At 48.6% G+C, this 21,083-nt stretch overlaps 6 protein-coding genes across 6 annotated transcripts; 3 read left to right on the top strand and 3 right to left on the bottom strand.

The window, feature by feature from the left end:
* Positions 1-591: 591 nt before the first annotated feature.
* Positions 592-1,892, top strand: N7478_005306 (CAAX prenyl protease RCE1; the record flags this gene model as incomplete). The annotated part of the gene is made up of 4 exons (XM_056921520.1): positions 592-646; positions 750-790; positions 879-1,259; positions 1,320-1,892. 4 exons carry the CDS (start codon positions 592-594, stop codon positions 1,890-1,892), a joined length of 1,050 nt encoding a protein of 349 aa, XP_056779557.1.
* A 272-nt stretch (positions 1,893-2,164) lies between these two features.
* Positions 2,165-5,195, bottom strand: N7478_005305 (leucine--tRNA ligase NAM2; the record flags this gene model as incomplete). Its single annotated transcript, XM_056921519.1, has 2 exons — positions 2,165-4,600; positions 4,689-5,195. The coding sequence occupies 2 exons, from the start codon at positions 5,193-5,195 to the stop codon at positions 2,165-2,167; spliced, it is 2,943 nt and encodes a 980-aa protein (XP_056779556.1).
* Positions 5,196-5,678: 483 nt separating this feature from the next.
* On the bottom strand, positions 5,679-6,836 carry N7478_005304 (sucrase/ferredoxin-like domain-containing protein; the record flags this gene model as incomplete). The annotated part of the gene is made up of 2 exons (XM_056921518.1): positions 5,679-6,365; positions 6,432-6,836. 2 exons carry the CDS (start codon positions 6,834-6,836, stop codon positions 5,679-5,681), a joined length of 1,092 nt encoding a protein of 363 aa, XP_056779555.1.
* Positions 6,837-9,480: 2,644 nt separating this feature from the next.
* fdh (formate dehydrogenase (NAD+) FDH1) lies at positions 9,481-10,848 on the top strand (the record flags this gene model as incomplete). The annotated part of the gene is made up of 3 exons (XM_056921517.1): positions 9,481-9,663; positions 9,728-9,903; positions 9,963-10,848. 3 exons carry the CDS (start codon positions 9,481-9,483, stop codon positions 10,846-10,848), a joined length of 1,245 nt encoding a protein of 414 aa, XP_056779554.1.
* Positions 10,849-11,568: 720 nt separating this feature from the next.
* Positions 11,569-12,106, bottom strand: N7478_005302 (uncharacterized protein; the record flags this gene model as incomplete). The annotated part of the gene is made up of 2 exons (XM_056921516.1): positions 11,569-11,969; positions 12,082-12,106. 2 exons carry the CDS (start codon positions 12,104-12,106, stop codon positions 11,569-11,571), a joined length of 426 nt encoding a protein of 141 aa, XP_056779553.1.
* An 835-nt stretch (positions 12,107-12,941) lies between these two features.
* Positions 12,942-18,512, top strand: N7478_005301 (formin sepA; the record flags this gene model as incomplete). Its single annotated transcript, XM_056921515.1, has 4 exons — positions 12,942-14,110; positions 14,187-17,676; positions 17,737-18,018; positions 18,078-18,512. 4 exons carry the CDS (start codon positions 12,942-12,944, stop codon positions 18,510-18,512), a joined length of 5,376 nt encoding a protein of 1,791 aa, XP_056779552.1.
* Between the last annotated feature and the right edge of the window lie 2,571 nt (positions 18,513-21,083).

The raw sequence follows: 21,083 nt of genomic DNA, 5'->3' as shown, positions 1-21,083 counted from the left end.
TGCGTTGTCCCATCCTTAGCGCCCTCCACGCTGACCTCATGTGGTTTAATGGGGCCAGTATTCCCGGCGTGCCCTCACAGATTGTCGCAAATATTGGCTTGTTCAAATTTGAATTACTCCTGGATATCAATAACAGTATCAGTTGTCCCTGGAAACTCGTGAAGCTCGGAGATTTAACACCCACGATCCCCTCGCATTGACTCAGATGGGGAAATTTATATGTGCAGGGGGGTGAGGTGCAGATGATGCCTCATAATTCAGGAACCCTCGTGTTGCAAAAAAGAAAAATGGTCTTTACCTGGTAGATATTGTTAATTGCTGGTATAGTAGTGTAGTAGATAGTATTGTTAGTGGTTAACAATAGCTGGAATTGACTGAACCAAGGTTCGACTTCTGGTATTTACCGTATTTTACCATTTCTCCCCAAACCCCCGCTTTCCCCTGGACCCATTCACCCATTCGGACCCGTATGTGTGTCATGTACTGTCATGGCCCAACAAAAGACGTTGTTGCCCTTTGATCAACTGTTAACTGTTAAGTGCAAAAGATTCAAGTTCTCTTCGTCCTTCTATCTACCTGGTTATCTGAGCTATGGCTCCAGTCGGCATCCTGGATCGTCTCAAGAGTCTGTACAGTAAACATCAGGGTAAGTGGATGATGATGATGATGATGATGTATTTCTTTTTCCCTTTTTTTTCCAGTTTCCAGTTTCCAGTTCTGTTCAGACACATCAGCTAAATCCATTCCAGATGAGCCGTCCCTATCGGTACACACCGTCATTCTATTCTCGGTAAATTACTTCAATCCTCATCTCCAGTAAAATCTGGAGGATTTAAGAACCCACCCCCTTTTTTTTAACCTTCGTGCCGATTTATTAGGTCGCCCTTACTTTGGTTTATGTGGTGCCTTTCTATCTGTCACCCACAACTCGGCCTTCGCCCAGTCTCAGCCGCGATGCCCCATCCGTGATCCGCGCCCGCATCCGCGCCGTCTCGGGCTCTTGTATTCTGTCTTCATTGGTCGTGCTCTGGTTGATCATTGATCAAGGAAATTCTTCCTTGGCCGCCGCAATCACTCTATTGGGCTGGTGGCCTATCAGCTTCGCCGATATTGCCCGCACTCTGCTCCTCACGGCCATCCTTTTCATTGGCCCACTTTTTGAGCGTGGTGTCGTAGAGGGAGAATGGCGATCGTGGCTCCGGGGAAGTAAACTCTCCGAAAGCCTTGGAGGCTGGATCGGTTGGAGAAATTATGTCGCTGTAAGTTTTGAACATCGAACATGGATCTCCATATACATTAAGTACTAACACTCATATCAGGGCCCGCTCACGGAAGAGATCATGTTCCGCTCAGCTATCATCCCACTTCATTTGCTAGCCCATGTGGCTCCAAAGCATATTGTATTCATCGCCCCATTGTACTTTGGCATTGCACACATTCATCATTTCTATGAGTTTCGCCTCACCCACCCGGACACCCCCGCATGGGCGGCCTTGGTGCGCTCTCTCATCCAATTCGGCTACACCACTGTTTTCGGCTGGTATGCCACTTTTGTTTACTTGCGCACCGGCTCTTTGTTCGCTGTCATTCTAGTCCACAGCTTCTGTAACTGGTGTGGCCTGCCACGCTTCTGGGGCCGTGTTGAAGGCGTCGAACCTCTCGACCGACCCATGACCCGCGGCAAGGAAGATTTCAATGGATCCCCTATCGAGGTTGAAGATGATCAATTAAGCATCGGATGGACTATTGCGTATTACTTGTTACTTGTTTTTGGTGCCGTGGCCTTTGCACGGCTCCTGTGGCCTCTGACCGAGTCATATCATGCTTTGGTCTCATTCTCTTCCTCTGTTTCCACCCCTGCGACTTCAAGGGGATCAAGCTTCTCTAGTTAATGAACATCAAGAGACTTATCAGCGTTCCTCCCTCCAGATTAATTTTTATTTACGCATGTTACTGTCTTGGTTTCCTTTTAGCGTCACTCAGAGCGAGTCTAATGATTATTGATCCTCAATCATGAAGTTTTTGGGAATACATATGCAGGCTCAGATTGAATCATGGTTCCTGTTTATACATGTATATACAGTTCTATTTCATGCATGTAAAATACAATATTGGAGGAATGAGATTAGACTCGAAAGTCATCAAATTCAACCAAATGACCAACTCAGAACACGACGTTCACCAATTTACCCCCCTTGACAACAATAACTCGTCGCCTGTTCTCCCAGTCATTCTTTTCACGCAACCATAGGTTGCCCTCGGTGGTCTCCAAGACCTGATTGATAATCCAGTCTTGTTCCTCCTTCGTAGGTGTAGGGGATTTTCCCTTTGAAGGCGTAGTTTCCGAAGAAGGATAGCGTGGGATTGTCACAGCACAACGTAATTTTCCATTGATTTGAACAGCCACAGTTTGACCCCCTCGGGTTGAAAGTGCTTCTGTTTGTTCAGAGGTAAGAAGTGTGGAAGGCCAGGGGGATGAGGAGATGCTTGGTAAAGGCACAGTAGGATCTGATCGCTTAACAACCGACTCATGTAACATCTCCCAGGACTCAGAGACCAGTGCAGGCGCAATTGGTGCTAAAAGGCGAAGGAGAGCAGAGATTGATAGATAGGAGACAAGAGGTGAGGAGGGTGGGGCCGAAGATAGAGCGTTTGTTAACTTTGTCAGATCTGAGATTACAGTGTTCAGGCCATATGGGTTTTTCTCGATGCAGGTGGTGACAGATGAGATAGTATTATGGGTTGCTAGGATCGCATCTGCATCGGAGTCGCTTAGTTCATGGATCGATGCCGGTAGAGACATAGCATGGCCAGTGGGGTTCTTCAAATCGCCCACGGGAATAGTGAACGATGTGTTAGACAGAGTCTGTTGCGCGTCGATGACGAGCTTCCAAAGACGACCAAACCAACGCTCAATGCCGACGATCTTGGTTTCATCCCATTCTAACACTTCGCTGACTGGTGCCGAGAAGAGAATTTGAGCACGGGCGGCATCTGCGCCGTACTTGGATGCGCAGGCAGTTGGATCAACACCGTTGTGTTTACTCTTTGACATCTTTTCAAAGGAAACATTGGGGGTGATATCAGTACCCTTGATGAGGGGCTTATCGGGTTTGGTGATATCCACTTCATCAGGAAGCAAGAATCGGCCGGTAGATGGCTCTGTGAAAGTCTTACCATGCACCATGCCCTGGGATAGAAGTACCTTGAAAGGCTCTGCTATTGAGTTTTCAGCAGAGTTGGAATCCGGAAATAGCTTCGACTGAGCAAGGAACTTGTAAATGAACCGAGCGTAGAGTAGATGTAGAATAGCGTGCTCGACGCCGCCAATGTAGATATCCACTGGCCGCGCGGACGAAGGCGAGAATGGTGCATCTTTGTTTGCCGAGTCCAGAAAACGGAGATAGTACCAAGATGAATCCACAAATGTGTCCATGGTGTCAGTATCACGCTTTGCTGGTCCTCCACAACTCGGACACTCCGTGTGAAGCCATTCCCCAGAAGACTCCAGGGGGTTGCCTTTTTTGCCCTTCAGCCATTCGCCTTGAATTTTGGGCAGTTTGACTGGCAGGTCTTCTTCCGGTACAGGGACAGGACCACATTCATGACAGTGAATAATGGGAATAGGAGCCCCCCAATATCGTTGCCGGCTGATCAACCAGTCGCGTAGTCGCCAGCTTTCGACAAATTTTGCCTGTCCTTCGTTACTGAGATCGTCGACTATCTGCTGCGCAGCCTCCTTGGAGTGCATGCCTTGGTACTTTCCACATCGTGAGGTAAGAATGCCCTCCTGTGTGAAAGCCTTCGCATCCTTGACGGGAATGTCTATGGTCTGGGTGTCATTTTCTTTCATCTCAGGCTCAATAACAACGGGGATAGTCTCAGGGTTTGCATTTTCTTTAAAAAACATCATATCTCTAGCGTCATGGCCCGGCACACCCATAACTGCACCCTCACCATAATCACTAAGAACATATGGCGCCACAAAGACAGGCAGCTTTCTCTCCAAGTGTGAAGTACTTTCGTCAACTTTGAGCAAAGGATGCGTGACCGTCACGTCTGTGAGACGGTACCCAGCCTTCGAGTCAGGCGGAAGAGACGCTGCTTCATCCAGAAACTTGCGAAGGGAAGCATCTTTCTCGGCCGCACTCAGAACAATCGGGTGATCTAGTGAAAGAGCCAAATATTCAACGCCATATAGGGTATCTGGCCGTGTGGTAAACACATCGACATGTACATTGGTCCCATCAACGGCAACCGGAAACCTGATCTTAGCGCCTTCGGACTTTCCAAGCCAATTTCGTTGCATGGATAAGACGCGCTCCGGCCATCCTCCAGAAAGTGAGTCAAGGTCTTTCAATAGCATTTCCTTGAAGTCTGTGATCCGGAAGAACCATTGTTTCAGATTCAATTTCTCGACCTTCGCCCCGGACCGCCATGAGAATCCATTGGCATCAACTTGCTCATTAGCGAGCACAGTTTTGTCGACAGGATCATAGTTGACTAGAGCCTCCGCCTGATATGCCAAGCCTTTCTCGTATAGCATCAGGAATATCCGTTGGGTGTGCTCGTAAAACTCGGGGTCGGAAGTCGCAAGTTCCTAGATAGTAATTTCGAGTCAGGTCACCGTCACAGCTAATCCTCTCGTTCGCAAGGAAATAAAGACCAATTCAATTGAGACCACATACTCTATCCCAGTTGAATGATGCAGATATGCTCGTTAATTGAGCTTTCATCTTCGCAATGTTTTGCGCCGTCCATTCTGCAGGATCAACACCTCGTTCAATTGCCGCGTTTTCTGCTGGCAATCCAAAAGCATCCCAGCCCATGGGATGTATAACATCATAACCGCGCATCGTATAAAATCTTGACAGGACATCTGAAATGGTATATACTCTGAGATGACCCATGTGCAAGGTCCCGGAAGGGTATGGAAACATTGACAGAACATAGGACTTCGGTTTGGACTCGGTAGTTGAATCGGAGTTGCTTTGCGGTGCAGTCGCGTCTAATTGCCATTTTGCTTGCCATTTTTTGTCTAGGGCGGGAAGATCAAGCTTTCGGGTGCTTGCTGTGGTCGTGGAAAGACGAGTAAAGGTGTTGAAGGGGAGAGCGAATGGGCGCACGCCAGGGCGAGCGCACCTCCGCACTTGCGCGGCGAGGGAGACCGATCGGATACGCGATAGGGTATGCATAGCTATAAATGTCTCATTATGTCAAATCGAAATTTAAAAAAAAAAGAAGCCTTGCGCTGTGGCGCGCGTGGTGATTTTAAGTTGAAGATCGTGGATTGTTCGTCTTTCATCATCAAAACTTCCCCGGAGCCCGCCAGGCTTAGTCCCGATCGGGACTAGCGCCAGTGCATACAAGAGCGCCGTAAAGAGACAGCTTAAGGCTATCTATACCCATTGTCTCGTTTGATAATATTCAAAGTCATATACTGGGTCGGATAGTCTGTGGTATGAATAGCGAGGTCGCCTTTCTGTACGAATAGCTTATAAATTGTCCGAATTGCTGCCATCCAGACTTTATGAAGTCACCTAGGCTGACGTATGTCTTTGATATTGGGATCAACATATTTCCAAAGTTGTGATGGGAGGGTCTATTCTCGTATCTATTCGTCTTGAATATACAATAATCATACAAAATGTACAGTGGATGCTCCATATCTCCCTTCTCTATAACCGTAGAATGTCTCCATTCCGGTCAATACCACCGCGAAAATGATCTGTCACGACTTTGCCGCCAAAAACAGTTTCGTCCACAATACCCTGCACATGCTTAGGTTCTATACGGCCATACCAGATTCCTTTACCTGCTAGTGGATGAGGTTCTGAGCCGTTGATCGTCATCTTTGGTGGAATATAAACAATGACATTGCCAGCGTATTTGTGGCCACCGACATGACTGATCAGACCAATGTTTGCATGCTTGGGATCATCAATTGTCGTGCCATCGCTTCCGGCGGAGGTAAACCCTTGTGCTTTTAATACCCGTTCAAATTCTTTTTCGAGTGCAGGGGCTATGACGCCACAGCGCATGTCGCGACCTCCATGTCCGCAGATAAGAATGGTCGGCGAGTGTTCAATATCCACGGTACCGAGGAAATTTGATGCCAATGTGGGAGCTCTTGCCATGTCGATCTGTTTCGAGTCTGGTAGAGATGAGTGCATATCGTGTAGTCGTTCTGGGAGGAGAAATGCACGAACAAATGTTCTCAGGTCGGTGGCATCAGAGGACGAGAGGACTTCGGTTGGGATCGAGGGGATGTATTTGAAGCTTGGGAAGAGGATACCTGAGGCAGCGGAGGGACTATTCGAAGCAGGTGAAATAGAAGAAGCAGTAACAAGAATATTGTTGAATGGCTAAAATGGGAAAGTAATTTAGTTAGTAAATAATTCATGCAGTAATGGAGCCTATTAGCCACATACATCGAGGTATGGTCCCCCACGACCGAGAAGCTTCTTAAGGCCTCTCACAAGGTTTCCCCAGCCCTGGTTCTCTCCATCATTCTCGATTCGGCTCGTCCAATCTCTTTGCCCGGTGCAGACTAAGAGCTGCTGCGCATACGCAGCCATTGTCCCATTCAATGCTTGTTCATAATCGATCGGTAACCCCTCGGGTATGGATGGCGTGGATGGGCAGTTGCATGTAGTCTCAGGGCATGTTTTTGTGACAGGAAATGGAGGAGGAATTTCAAGGCGAGCGCGAAGCCTACTTTGGCGTCGTGGGGTGCTTGACAAGAGTCGGTAGAAATTGGGGCTGGGGTGGTCGCGTATTATGCAGTCGCGCGCAAAGGGCTGCACAAATGGTGATGCCCGCAATCTCAAAGGCATGGGGATTGTTGTTTATTGTATAATGAAGATAGTATGAATAGAACGCTCGGAAAGAAGGAATGGTAAAGGTGGAAAGGGGATTAGAAGAAATGTTGCGGCTTCGAGAGCGTGAACTGCGTATCTCCGAGTGTCCGAGCGGAGATAAACGGATTAACAATCGCAGCGTGTGATTAGCCAGGTTTAACAGATACTATTCTGTGCATTCGCTGCAACTATTTATCTGAATTAAGTGAAGGCGCAGTGCTGTAGAGAATGAAAATGGACTTTTATTGATTTTATTCCGTACGATAGACGAATTCCTGTATATTTCGACTCTGGGTAGCCTTCTATCCAAGTGCTGGGTATATATATATTAGCTCATCTATCCGATCGAAATACATACCCTCAAACCTTGGAATATTGGATGCCAATTCCAATATCTGCCTGAAGTGTGATATCTTCATTTCAAACAACCAACTACATCATTCTCAGGTTCTGTTGCTGTACGATCATGCACTTTCACTCGGCTTGGCGGGGCTGTCTCTCCTTTGCGACCAGCTGAAGTTTGAGCAAGCTCATTTTGGGACCCGGTGATAGTTTGAACGCGCAATCGTGATTGTAAGATGGATGATAGTCATGATGCTGATTCATAATTCAACAAGAGCGATATTCTTTCGAGGTGATTTGGGGGGTTGTGCCAAAAAGGTTGTTCCCCGCTGCGGTTTTGAGTAAGTCCACTTTCTATTGTTCGCATGATCCGCGCGAGTTCGGGTTCATTTCGAGCGACCGGGGTTTAAGGAAAGGGGGCATGGATGGGCACTTGATGTATGTTAATCCCTAGAAATTAGATGTTTCATTTTTGTTTCACTGCGCAATTGTTGTCACTGGCAGAAGCATGGCCTGTCACTGCCGCGAACTAGGAAAGCGACTTGAGCTCTCAATTCCTGCTAATGTTAGTCCAGAAGATTTGACGATGTCTTCTCCGTCTCGGCTCTCGGAAATTCCTTGGCCAATGCTTTTTTGTTGGTAATGGAGATGTGCCATTTATTGAGAATTTGGAGATTCAAGCAGCTCGTGGCCACCGCATAGCTTGCGCTCGCTACTTGATGTATAATCTGAATGGCCGATCGGGTTGGAGATTGGAGTCCTCTTGGGAGACCGTCTGTCGCAAGTAGACGACCTTCGTGAAGGGCTGACCAGAAATTGAATCATCGGCAAGAAAAAAAAAAACCTCAGAAGTGAACATGAGGCATTCGCGGCGCCCAATTCCTTTTGTGGAACAGAATCCATTGAGCGACTCCAAATTCTCGAACAGGCTACGAAACCCGGAAACACAGCCTCGCAATTGAAATATTATTTTGACGGTGGATCCATGAGGGTGAGCATCCCCAACAAGGTCACTCTCCTCATCGGAGAAGGGGACGTGTGGATGAGGAGCGGGTCTATCGGAATTGGAGAAAATATTCAGAGGCCGAACTTCGGCGGAGAAAGGGAATCCGTCTCCTAAGCTCCGGCGGGATCATGGCATCTTTTATTACCTCCACGGAGATGACTGTACTGGGAGCCGAGGCCTTGATTCTCATTAAAGCCAGACTGGGATTCTTTCTTTTGTTGTTCATATCTTGTTTTCCTCTTTACCAAACAAAAAAAATCCACAAGCTTTTACCCCTCATTAGATAATCAACCCCTCACTGCGGGGGGGCTATCCCAAAGTAGTTTAGCGTGGGAAACCAGCTTGAAATTTGGAACTTTATTGGAGCCACAAAGACATACATGTACACGAGAAGAGACATACACGAGCTGACAGAGCCGACAAGCATCGGGATACTCTCGGCGTTCACATTGTACACCCTACACGGACAGTACTACAGGGTTGGGCTTCATAGAACATGACGTCTTGGTTGAGAGTCCGGTCGCAAGAGCCGCTCTCCCCAAAAATGAGGTTCCCCGCATGCCCCTCCCATAATTGTAAATCTATACAATGATACATATGTATGATCAACGCACATTGTATATTGGGAGTATCAGACCACCAGGGAAGCCTACGTAGGTATCATCGCACTAATGCACGGACCATGATCGCTCATACGAGGATCACCAAGAATCCAAGATTACAGTTTTAGCTGCACACGAGCCAGAAACTGGCTTCCCCCTCCTGTCCCTCATGCGGAGAGGTTTCCACTCTCTTGAGTGGTTACAGTTCCCCATCCGACCGGTCACCCTCCCGTGGTCCCGCTTGCCGCAAAACACAGGCTTTCCACTTTATTTGATGATTTGTACAATGCATGGCAGAAAGAGGGGGCTGCGTTGGAGAGGGGAGGGGAGTTTGCCTATATAATACTGGTCCCAAACCCAAGCAAAATACATCTTCTCAACTCTCTTCACAAACTTAACTCTTCTTTACTTGAATAACGGGTAAGTGGATCGGTTACTCGGCTTCCCCCTTATGTTTCATTACACTTCAAGTGTCATTACACAAATCACCTGCAGGCTGTTCCCCACTCTCTCCCCCGCTCCCATTAGCTGGTTTCTCCAATATTTCTGCCCTCGTTGACTTCATCGAAATCAATATATAAAATGGTCCCGCTAACTCCCCTTTCACAGCTTTATTTTCACTCTTCCATCTTCACATTAAATCTTCTTGATTACACACACATACTTCAAAATGGTATTTATTCGTTCCCTTTCCCGTCAATTGCGACGGCCTGCTACCCAGTTCCTCTCGGGGAATTCCAAGCCAATACTCGCCACCAACACTTTTGCTCGGCCCACTGGTGCCTTTGCCAATGCACGTACGCTAACCGCATCTGCCTACCTCCAGGGTAAAGTTCTTCTTGTTCTGTACGACGTGAGTAATCCTCCAATTGACTTCATTTAATCCCTCCCTGGAATATTGCTGATCTATGATATAGGGTGGTGAGCACTCCAAGCAGCAGCCTGCTCTGCTGGGTACCACTGAGAATGAGCTCGGTATCCGCAAGTGGCTCGAGGATGCTGGCCACACTCTGGTCACCACCTCCGACAAGGAGGGTGAGAACTCTACTTTTGACAAGGAGCTCGTTGACGCTGAGGTCATCATCACCACTCCGTTCGCATCCCTCCCATAAAGGATTTTCATATTACGACATTTGCTAATATTATTGATAGTTTCCACCCTGGATACCTGACTGCTGAGCGTCTGGCCAAGGCCAAGAACCTGAAGCTTGCCGTCACTGCTGGCATCGGTTCCGACCACGTTGACCTCAACGCTGCCAACAAGACCAACGGTGGTATCACCGTCGCTGAGGTTACTGGCTCCAACGTCGTCTCCGTCGCTGAGCACGTCGTCATGACCATCCTGACTCTTGTTCGCAACTTCGTCCCCGCCCATGACCAGGTCCGCAACGGCGAGTGGGATGTTGCCGCCGTCGCCAAGAACGAGTACGACCTTGAGGGCAAGGTCGTCGGTACCGTCGCTGTCGGCCGTATCGGTGAGCGTGTCCTTCGCCGTCTCAAGCCCTTCGACTGCAAGGAGCTCCTCTACTACGACTACCAGCCTCTGTCCGCTGAGGTCGAGAAGGAGATTGGCTGCCGCCGTGTTGAGGACCTCGAGGAGATGCTCGCTCAGTGTGATGTTGTCACCATCAACTGCCCTCTGCACGAGAAGACCCGTGGTCTGTTCAACAAGGAGCTGATCTCCAAGATGAAGCCCGGTGCTTGGCTCGTCAACACCGCCCGTGGTGCTATTGTTGTCAAGGAGGATGTTGCTGAAGCCCTCAAGTCTGGCCACCTTCGCGGATACGGTGGTGATGTCTGGTTCCCCCAGCCTGCTCCCAAGGACCACCCTCTGCGCTACGCCGAGCACCCATGGGGCGGTGGTAACGCCATGGTTCCCCACATGTCCGGTACTTCCATCGATGCTCAGGTCCGTTACGCCAACGGTACCAAGGCTATCTTGGACAGCTACTTCTCCGGCCGCCAGGACTACCGCCCTCAGGACTTGATCGTCCACCAGGGTGACTACGCTACCAAGGCTTACGGCCAGCGCAAGTAAAACAAACAAAGCCTGGTCTAAGCTTGCATGAGAACAAAAACTATAGTCCCTGATTTGATGCGCATGAGTTTCTTTAATTTTCTTTTTTCTTTCGATTGTTCATATTTCTTCCACCTTGCTCTTCGGAAGGCTTGGATATTGCGGAAAATGCAGCATTTACGATACCAATGAAATGAAATATTCATAACTTGAACTTCCAGTTTTTTTTTAGCTTACACGTTGTATTCCATTTATCCCCTAAGGCATGGGTATGTATGAAGCAGTGCTCTGTGCGACGATCAGGTGGGGCTCTGAAGACTGTCGATCTTAGCGAAACGGCGGAAAATCCCATCTTAGAATAGAATGGAACGGGTCTAGAGGCTTGATGGGCCCGCTTATAGTTTATTTTATCATGTATGCAAAAAGTGCGCTATGTAGAAAGATGCCATGTACCATGTGCTAATTAACTTACAACTGTGATACGTGCTACGTAGACAATTGTTATAGACCTAACCTGGTTATGGGCAATGGGTATAGCAGGATTATATCATGTACATAACTTTGGAATGTGCAGGTAGCTCTGGCTACGCCAAGTACCCAATGCAAAGCCTGTTCAACAGCTACTATGTATGGCTGAATCGTGTCAAGACAAAAAAGTTGCTGACAACAAACAAAAGGAGAACGCCGCCCATGACCAAATATCTTAAAATAAAACACAGACTAGACTTGTGAACCCCCACCTTAGCGTCCACTGCGTCCATTATTTTCATTGTGTTCGTCGTCGCTATCATCCATGAAGCCCTCCTCCAACTCTCGACTCAGTCGACTTTGGGTATCTGGGGCGGTACTGCGCCGTCGCTCCAAGGCTTCTCGACGCGCGGCATCCATACCCATCCCAAGCATAAGCTCCCCTTCATCGTCATCAATGTCAATATTGGCGTGGTCCTCCATGTGGGCACCCGGTTGCCATGACCGTGGAAGAAAAAAGCGCATGACTGCGTCAGCCATGCGATCTCGTAGGGAAAGGGTATGCGCGGAGATGCTATGTAGAGGAAGGTATTGGGAATATCGTTGGTGGTAGCGTCGGAAGATCGGAATAATCAGGAAAGAGATGAGAACATAGAATGTGAGCGCAATGCATCCTGTTATTAAAATAGTCTGGAGTGGACAAGTTGAAATCAGTTCATCTGGCCAGGGAACAAGGCTTAGGCTGCAAAGGTTCCATCAAGGGGAGATAGAGATAGCGGTATTTACCAACCTTTGCGTAGCCTGAGCCCATTTTGAAGAGGCCAATAGTGCCTAGACACTCTCCAAATCACGGGCGAGTGTCTGTGATGATTTTTGGGTTCTGGTGCCTCGGGGATAAGATAGCGGAGATGTTTACCGGGTGTTCTGGGTATCAGGGGGAGAAGTAGATCGTCCCGAAGGCTGCAGAATACCCCACGGACAAAGGATTCGTTTAATTTCAACCCCCACACGAGAGAAATTCGTAAGACATCACCTCTTTGTCTGGAATCATATGGTCCAAATGATATCCAATTAAAATAAAATCCAATTCCCAGATGAAAGAGCAGTTAGTAAAGAACATGAAGCACGCGTTCCGTGGATCTTCCCCAGACAGCACGTGACCTCACGTGCGGACAGCCTAAGTGACAGGGGTGACTAAGCACAGGTGACAAGCCCCTAAATAGAATAATGATAATGATCCCCTAACTGAAGAGTGATAGAAAGCCCGTGCTTTGATCGACCCTGGACTCGCTGCATATCTGCATTTTCGGTTTCCCCTCTCCCCTATTCATTCTTTGCCGGTGAGAGATCCTTTCCCTTACATGGTGTGCGATCTTCGACAAGGAAAACAATCCTATATTTCTCCGCGCATCATCATAACAACCACACCACGGATATACTAACGGAGGCCCAAGGGAGGGACTTCAGCACCCAAAACCACCTTGCATCACGGTGGATGTTCTCGCTTTCGTTTTCCGGATATCTGGCGATCTGCCATCACGAAGATTAACGAATTCCTCGATTTGATCAAACGACTCGGTAATTTCTGGATAGTGTGCGAGGGGCGCCCTTAATGCTGCGTCCTGCCACTTCGCACTCTCACCAACATGCCCGCGAATGCCGACAAGACCTCCAGGCAAACCTCAGCTGGGAAGTCCTTTTTTGGGAGGAAACTGTACAAAGACAAGGGAACGGATGAACGGTACGATGGGTATGGTGGTTCCTACGACAGTTTAGCCCCGCCAGGGAGCGCCGCCGGTTCTCGATCGTCTCGTTATTCAAAACGCTCGTCTATACAGTCAGTTGATATGACACAAGATTTCGATCCAGCAAACGTTGCGCCCGCACCCGGTATTACGTCTCTTCCCTTCGAAAGTCTTCCTTCGGATACCAGAACACCCATTCCCATCGATCACATGGCCCGACCCGACTCGCGCCATGAGAGCTCTACAAACTATTTGAGCAAGTCCGGTTCCGATTCCCATGCATTTCCGGGGTGGGCCTCATCATCTGCACCAAATGGTTCAGCGACACACCCCTCCGGCCCCCGCCCTCCCCCGCATGGTTCGAACTTGACAATGACGAGCAGTACATCTGGCGACCGTGGAGCTAGATATCAACAATGGGGACGTCCGGGGAGCTCTGCTGCCAATACTGGCATGAGCCATAACTCCTCGATTGATTCTTCTTCAAATTCCCGGACCTCGCTTGACCAAGCTAGCTTATATTCCTCTCATTCGTCTAATACCCGCGGCTCCAACGCCTTCTATACATCTGATGGATCCGGCCGCACACTCACAACTTCGCATTCAAGCGACCGCAATGCGATGCCTCCCAGTGGGAGTGCAGGCCGGCTATCCAACGCTCAGTCTAACTGGCAAGCGGCGCAACCTATCCCCGCAGCCGTGCCTCGTCCACCCGATCAATACCTTACCCGACCTCGAGATGATCGTATCGTTGATCAATTATTCCTTGAATTGATGAACAAGCGAGGTTGGCAAAATCTTCCGGAGCAGGCCAAACGACAAATGATGTCGTATCCGGCGTCGAAAAAGTGGACATTGGTTCATCAAGACCGGTTGACAGAGTTACAAGGAGAGCAGAAGAGAAGGCAAAACGCTCGTCAAACTCATGGTCATGACGGGCTGTCTGGTCTTTTGGAACGGGCAGATGAAGAGGGTAGCCCGGAGTGGTATGTGAAGAAGGTGATGGATGATACCATTACATCCAAACAACTTGCTAGTTTGAGTGTCAGTTTGCGGACGCAGCCGATCAGGTAAGATCCCCCCCCCCCCGGTTTAGCCTCGCTCGGCATCCTCTACCTTGACTGCAAATACTGATGTTGAACATAGCTGGGTAAAAGCCTTTGTTGAGGCCCAAGGTCAAGTGGCCCTAACAAATGTTCTTCAAAAGATCAATCGACGAAAAGCATCTGGGCCGGTGCCCGCTCCCCCGACAGGTGACAAGGATCTCGATCGCGAATACGATATCGCTAAATGTTTGAAATGTCTTATGAACAACAAATATGGTGCCGATGATGCACTCGAGCACCAGGGTGTTCTTACAGCCCTAGTCAACTCTCTGGCATCTCCTCGCCTTAATACTCGGAAACTTGTTAGTGAAGTGCTGACTTTCCTGTCCCACTGGGCCGAGGGAGAAGGTCATTTGAAAGTTCTTCAGGCCTTTGACAAGGTCAAGCACGACCATAATGAAACTGGCCGCTTCGACGCCTGGATGCGAATTGTCGAGGTTACCATTGATGGCCGTGGCAAGATGGGCAGTTTAGTCGGTGCCAGTGAGGAGTACCGCAGTGGAGGTATTGGCATGGAGAATCTTCTGATGGAGTATGCTGTGTCCACTATGATGCTCATAAACATGTTGGTGGATGGAGCCGAAACCGACCTTCAATTGCGATGCCATATTCGAGCCCAATTCACATCATGTGGAGTCAAGCGTCTCTTGACTAAGATGGAAGGATTCCAGTATGACGCTATCGACAAACAGATTGAACGCTTCCGGGAAAATGAGGCAATCGACTATGAGGATCTGCTCCAGCGGGAGGGTAGTAGTATTAAGGATAGTGTTGAAGGCGAGGTGAAAGACATGAGTGATCCTCTTCAAATTGCGGATGCAATTGCAACCAAGATCAATGGCACTCGGACTCATGACTACTTCTTGTCAGCAATGCAGCATATGCTTCTGATCCGCGAGAATGCCGGTGAAGAGGGGTTGCGCATGTTTCAGCTGGTAGATGCCATGATGAGCTATGTTGCCATGGACCGAAGGCTTCCAGACCTTGACCTACGTCAGGGCTTGAACTTCACGGTGCAAAGCCTTTTGGATCGACTGCACACAGACGCCGAGGCAAGGCGAGTTTACGATGAGTCCTTGGAGGCTCGTCAGATTGCCGAGGCCGCTATCGCTGAACGCGATGAGATGAAATCTCAAGTGGAGCTTGGGGCTGATGGCTTGGTTAAGAAACTGCAGAAGCAGATTGAGGAGCAAGCTGGCATCATTGAGCTTCAAACTCGTCAAAACGAATCTATGAAGGCCGAGGTTGGGGAGGTCCAACGTCTGCGTGCTCAGGAGTTACAACGTAATGAACTGGAGACTCGAGAGCTGTATCTGATGCTCCGGGATGCTCAGGACATCGCTGCTTCAAACGCCCGCAAGAACAACCAGTCAGGTGAAGGCGATCCATCGCAGATGCCTGGAATTATGGATCGAGAACGTCTTATGGAGCGACTGGAGCGCCAGCTCGAGAGAACTAAGACTCAGTTCAAGCTGGAAGGTAAGGTTTGGGGTCAGCATGGCCCATCCGATCGACTTCGTGAGTTGCGTGAGAAGATGGACGACCAAGGCCAAGGCGATTCGAGCGAGGAATTCGCTGAACAAGCCCGTCGTACCTTGGACTCCGGTTCGTTGGGATCCGCCTATCGCAAGCGAAGTCATGTGCCCGATATGGACCAGGGTCCTGACGGCACAGTGCCAACTATTCTTGAAGAAGGTGACGAGATGGCTCATGAACAGCCTCGTAACATGATTGACTCTTACCGGCCGCGTATGAACCCTGCGCAAGCAACTGGCCTATTAGGCGAGCTAGCCCTCAAAGTCCCCAAGTACGACGAAGGCTCAGAGTCAACAGGCACTGCGGACGAGGCTACTGCCGGAGATATTACTCCCACAGAAGCCCCGAAGCCCGAACCAAAGGCAGAGGCAGACCAAAAAGCAATGCCTCCGCCGCCCCCTCCACCTCCCCCGGGTGGTGCGACTGCTATCGTTCCACCACCACCACCTCCTCCTCCTCCTCCACCTCCAGGAGGCAGCTCCATCCCCTTCCCACCACCTCCACCTCCCCCAGGAGGCAGTTCTATCCCCTTACCACCACCGCCCCCTCCCCCAGGTGGTGCAAAGGGTATTCCTGGTCCTCCTCCACCCCCTCCTCCACCCGGCGGAGCCAGGCCCGGGGGTCTCCGTCTCCCCCCTCCGCCTCCGCCCCCAGGGGGTTCCATTGGTGCTCCGCCCCCTCCTCCGCCTCCGGGCCCTGGTGGCTTTGCACCTCCGCCCCCGCCTCCACCCAACGCTCCATTGGGTTCTGGCTGGCGACCCAAGTACATGGCTGGCGAGGCTGGCCCGACTACTACCCACATGCCCTTTATTCGCCCCAAGAAGAAGCTCAAGGCTTTGCACTGGGATAAAGTGGATACTCCTCAAGTAACAGTTTGGGCAGGCCATGCCCCAACCGCGGAAGAGAAAGAAGAAAAATATACCGATCTTGCCAAGAGAGGTGTACTTGACGAGGTTGAGCGACTTTTCATGGCCAAGGAGACCAAGATATTTGGGGCTAGCACTGCAACCAAGCAGCGCAAGGACAAGAAACAGGTCATTTCCAACGACTTATCCAAGAACTTCCAAATCGCCCTTTCGAAGTTTTCTCAGTATCCTCCAGATGATGTGGTTCGCATGATCATCCACTGTGACCGAGACATGTTGGACAATATGGTGGTTATGGACTTCTTGCAAAGAGACGAGATGTGTACGATTCCGGAGAACGTTTCAAAGTTGATGGCACCATACAGTCGGGATTGGACTGTCCCAGGTGCAACCAGTTCCGAACGTGAACAAGATCCGATCGAGCTCACCCGCGAAGACCAAATTTATCTGGCTACCGCTTATGAGCTAAATCACTACTGGAAGGCCAGAATGCGAGCTCTTTCATTGACGCGCTCCTTTGAGCATGAATATGAAGAAATATCCTCCAAACTACAACAGGTTGTCACCGTCAGCGAATCTCTGCGAGATTCTGTTGCTTTAATGAATGTTCTCGGTCTTATTTTGGACATTGGAAACTTCATGAACGATGCCAATAAGCAAGCACAGGGTTTCAAGCTCAGTTCGCTTGCTCGCCTTGGTATGGTCAAGGATGACAAGAATGAGACCACTTTCGCCGACTTGGTGGAGCGTATTGTGCGCAATCAGTACCCCGAATGGGAGAGCTTCTTTGAGGAGATTAATGGTGTCGTCGGCCTCCAGAAAATTAACGTGGACCAACTATGCACCGATGCCAAGAAGTACATCAGCAACGTCAAGAATGTCCAGTCTAGCTTGGACGCGGGTAACTTGAGCGACCCCAAGAAGTTCCACCCCCAGGACCGTGTCAGTCAGATTGTTCAACGGAGCATGAAGGACGCACGCCGCAAGGCTGAGCAGCTGCAGCTATACCTCGATGAAATGTCCAATTCTTATGATGATATCATGGTCTTCTACGGCGAAGACAATGGCGATGAAAACGCCCGACGAGACTTCTTCGCAAAGCTGGCTTCCTTCTTGCTTGAGTGGAAGGTAAGTCTTATCTGATCCACTTTCTGTCTGAATCAAAATCGTTTACTAATGTTTCTATAGAAATCACGAGAGAAGAATATTGGACTTGAGGAGGCTAGGAAGCGTACTGAAGCATCTCTCGCTCGCAAGCGGGTCAATGTCAACCTTGCCAACGGCACTCCTGCGGTTGAGCAGCCAAATTCGCCCGCTACAAGTGGTGCTATGGACTCCTTGTTGGAGAAATTACGTGCCGCCGCCCCTCAAACGAAGGATGTGCGCGATCGCCGTCGTCGTGCTCGCCTAAAGGAACGTCATCAAGTTCGCGTGGCCTCTGGATCAAAGCCGCCTGATGAGGATGGCGATGTCGCCTCTGAACAGCCCACTAATGGGGAAAACCATGTTGATGAAAACGGCCTTCTGAGTCCCCCCTTCCCGAGGAAGGAGAAGAGAAATCCAAAGAGGCACAAGTATCTGAAGGCGAAGACGTTGCCGACCGCGCAGCTAGCATGCTCATGGGGTTGAGAAGCAACTCTGATGCGGGTGCTGAGCGCCAACGGCGACGAAGAGAAAGTGCTGAAGATGAGCGTCGTAACCGTCGTAATGCACGACGACGCCAGGGTGCTACGACCGGCAGTAAAGATAGTGCCGATGGTGGCCTTCCAACAGTTCAAGAGCCTGCTTCTCCCTCACAAACCGGCTCTATAGGTGCAGAGGATGGTGCATTACCAAGCCCTCCATCGGAGTATTTTCCATCGACAGAACCTCCCTCTATCGTTGTCTCAGAGCAGCATGAGTCCTCATCACAAGAACCTACGGACGGTTCCTCTGCCAACCATCCGATTGAATTGTCAGATTGAGAACCGAACTCAATCCTGATTTCTTTAATCTAACATTTGAAAGATTCTTTTTGATACTCTTTCAGTCTTCTTTTTTAACCCTCTTTTGAAATTTTTTTAATCCTCACCCTCATACTCTACATCAAAATTCCTGACCTGACCTACTTCTCGAATGTATAATACCCACTCCTTGACCCGCGCCATTTCCTTTTACACCTCGTGATGAGTCCAAGTATGGCGACATGATATGATAGCATTGGTTCTATGGTTTCCCATGAGTCATTTCTGTTTCCTTTTGGTCCTTTCCACGACATATTCGCATTCCATCACCTTGCCACCTCTCGCATTTTCGATCTCTATCCTTGTAAATACCTTTTTTTTCATTATCCCTCTTCACGCTCCATTAGTCATGAACGATGAATGTATCGTCATGACTGATGAATACTGTCATCGGATTGCATCTCCCGTGTGATGTTTTGCCTCCTTGACCATTCTTGTGTTCTGTTCTGTCTGTGAGCGTTGTCTTATAGATATGCACATATTTGCGCAGATTCTTCGTCTTCTTCTTACTGTCTTGTGGTTCCTTGTCTTTTAAGCTTAGAGTTGCCAAGGTAGACCTAGTAGGGTCGCAGAATACAGAGTAATTGAAAGATGATAAATATTAAAATTAATATTCGGATCCAAATGGTGTCCAGCATCGATCTATGTAAAGAGTAAAGAAAATAAAACAAAATTCTATCATACAAACAGTTATCCATCCCTATCCGATATTTTTCGTACATCCCGTCTATGAAGTCTATTCTATTAATCTATACAAAATAATTAGAAAGGAAAGAGAGAAAAAAAAGATGCCCCCGTTCCACCGATAGTCATAATGCATGGTTCTGTGCGTCCTCCCCTTGACACCAGCTGTCCGCTATGGGCCAGTAGGAGAAAGAAGCGAAGAAGAATCTTGATAGATCCAAAGTTGGCATTGAGCAGCCATCTTGCGTGGGCTGTTTTGCTCTGGATTGTAGAGAATGTCGAAGATCCCGCATCAAAAATAAAAAACCAACATGGTTGGTAAGGATGGTGCAGGTGAGATGCCTGTGGTCTGAAGAGTCGACTGGATAGTAGTATGTCGAATGTATCCATGCTCATGGGGATTTGGATGATGGTTGGAGTTTAGTTGAGATGTTCCACGGCTGTGCTGGTTTAATAGCGAAGATGGAGATGCTCAGTTGGATGAGGTTGTTGATGTGGTCTCATCTGCCTTGCCGACAGGAGAGTTGTAGCCTCCACGACCCATGGCAACGATAGTGATGATGATTTGAGTAGACGGTGAAATAGATTTAGATCTCTTCACGAGATGTAATAGGTATGAATGGGCAAACAGGTTCCAAATGGTGAAGGCGTAGAAGGTGGTGATAGTTGAAGTAGTACTATGAAGTATGAAGTACTATTGAAGATGTATGAATCTTGCAAGGTTCGACTGTCCCGATGTTGGAAGTGTAGTTTGGATTGAGTGTAGATCCAAGCTCTCTGTCTCCACGCGGCCTTATCCTTATATATCTATTTTTTTTTCTCTCTCTCGCGTGCTCTCTTCTTCTCTCCCTCTTTCAAGGTTACCTGGCTACCGGGTAACCCCCAACCTAGCGTGCAGCTGGGCCGTCTGTCTCGAAAGGGAGAAGCGCCGAGTGAATCATTCAGGCCCAATGTTTTCCACCACTCTAGTTGATCCATTTGGTCCCATTTCAGTAATGTTCTAGACGAACCCCTGGAATAACAGGCGAAACCGTAGAAACCGGGCGTGCAGGTCTGACTCAGGACTCCATGGGTCCAGTTGTGTTCAGCCCATAGGAGAAGAGGAAACAACCGCGGTCAGATCTATGTAGGATCCAGTGAGATACAATGGAAGATTATGCGGGAAGAAAGAAAAAAAAAAGAAAAAATTAATAATACATAAATAAATAAAGACGAAAAAGATAGAAAGAAGAAAAAGAAGAAAAGATAAAGTAGAGGGTTATTGGATAGATGGAACGCCCCGATGCTGTAGTATACATGGAGCTGATGATCTTAGTAGATTGGTAAAAAAAAATAAAAAATAAAAACAAATAAGACAGTATTAATAATGATCGAATAAGATGATGATGATGATGATCAATGCAGGTTTTCCCACCCTTTCCCACGTTTTTTCTTGGTCATTTCACCCCCAAGAAACTTTCAGCTGATGAAACGCACCTCCAGCATCGCAAGATGAAACACTTGGGCTTTAACGTCTCGGCTGATCGGACCAAAATCGGGTGGGCGCAGCTCAGATCCCGCGGAGAGACAAGACATACAGTACTAGTTTAATTATTAGTGTTAGACTAGCTTAGTTTATAGAATAGGATCATGTTTATTCATCTGGATAGTTTCTAGGGAAATCCAAGTTGAACCATGTCAGATTCCGTACTAAGAATAGATCTGTATACTAACACTTGCCTACTATACTACTAGTATGCAGTTAACTTGTCATGATTTCTCAGCACTATCAATCTCATCTACTGTAATAAACAGCCGCATCCTTTTCTATAAATAAAAATAAGAAATTCTCCCACGTTGCGCCCCTGC

This window comes from Penicillium angulare (genome assembly GCF_028827245.1).
Source record: "Penicillium angulare strain IBT 27051 chromosome Unknown utg000004l_segment0_segment0, whole genome shotgun sequence".
Classification (NCBI taxonomy): Eukaryota; Fungi; Ascomycota; class Eurotiomycetes; order Eurotiales; family Aspergillaceae; genus Penicillium; species Penicillium angulare.
The sequence above is the reverse complement of the archived record's forward strand: the minus strand, read 5'-3'. Positions and strand labels throughout refer to the sequence as shown.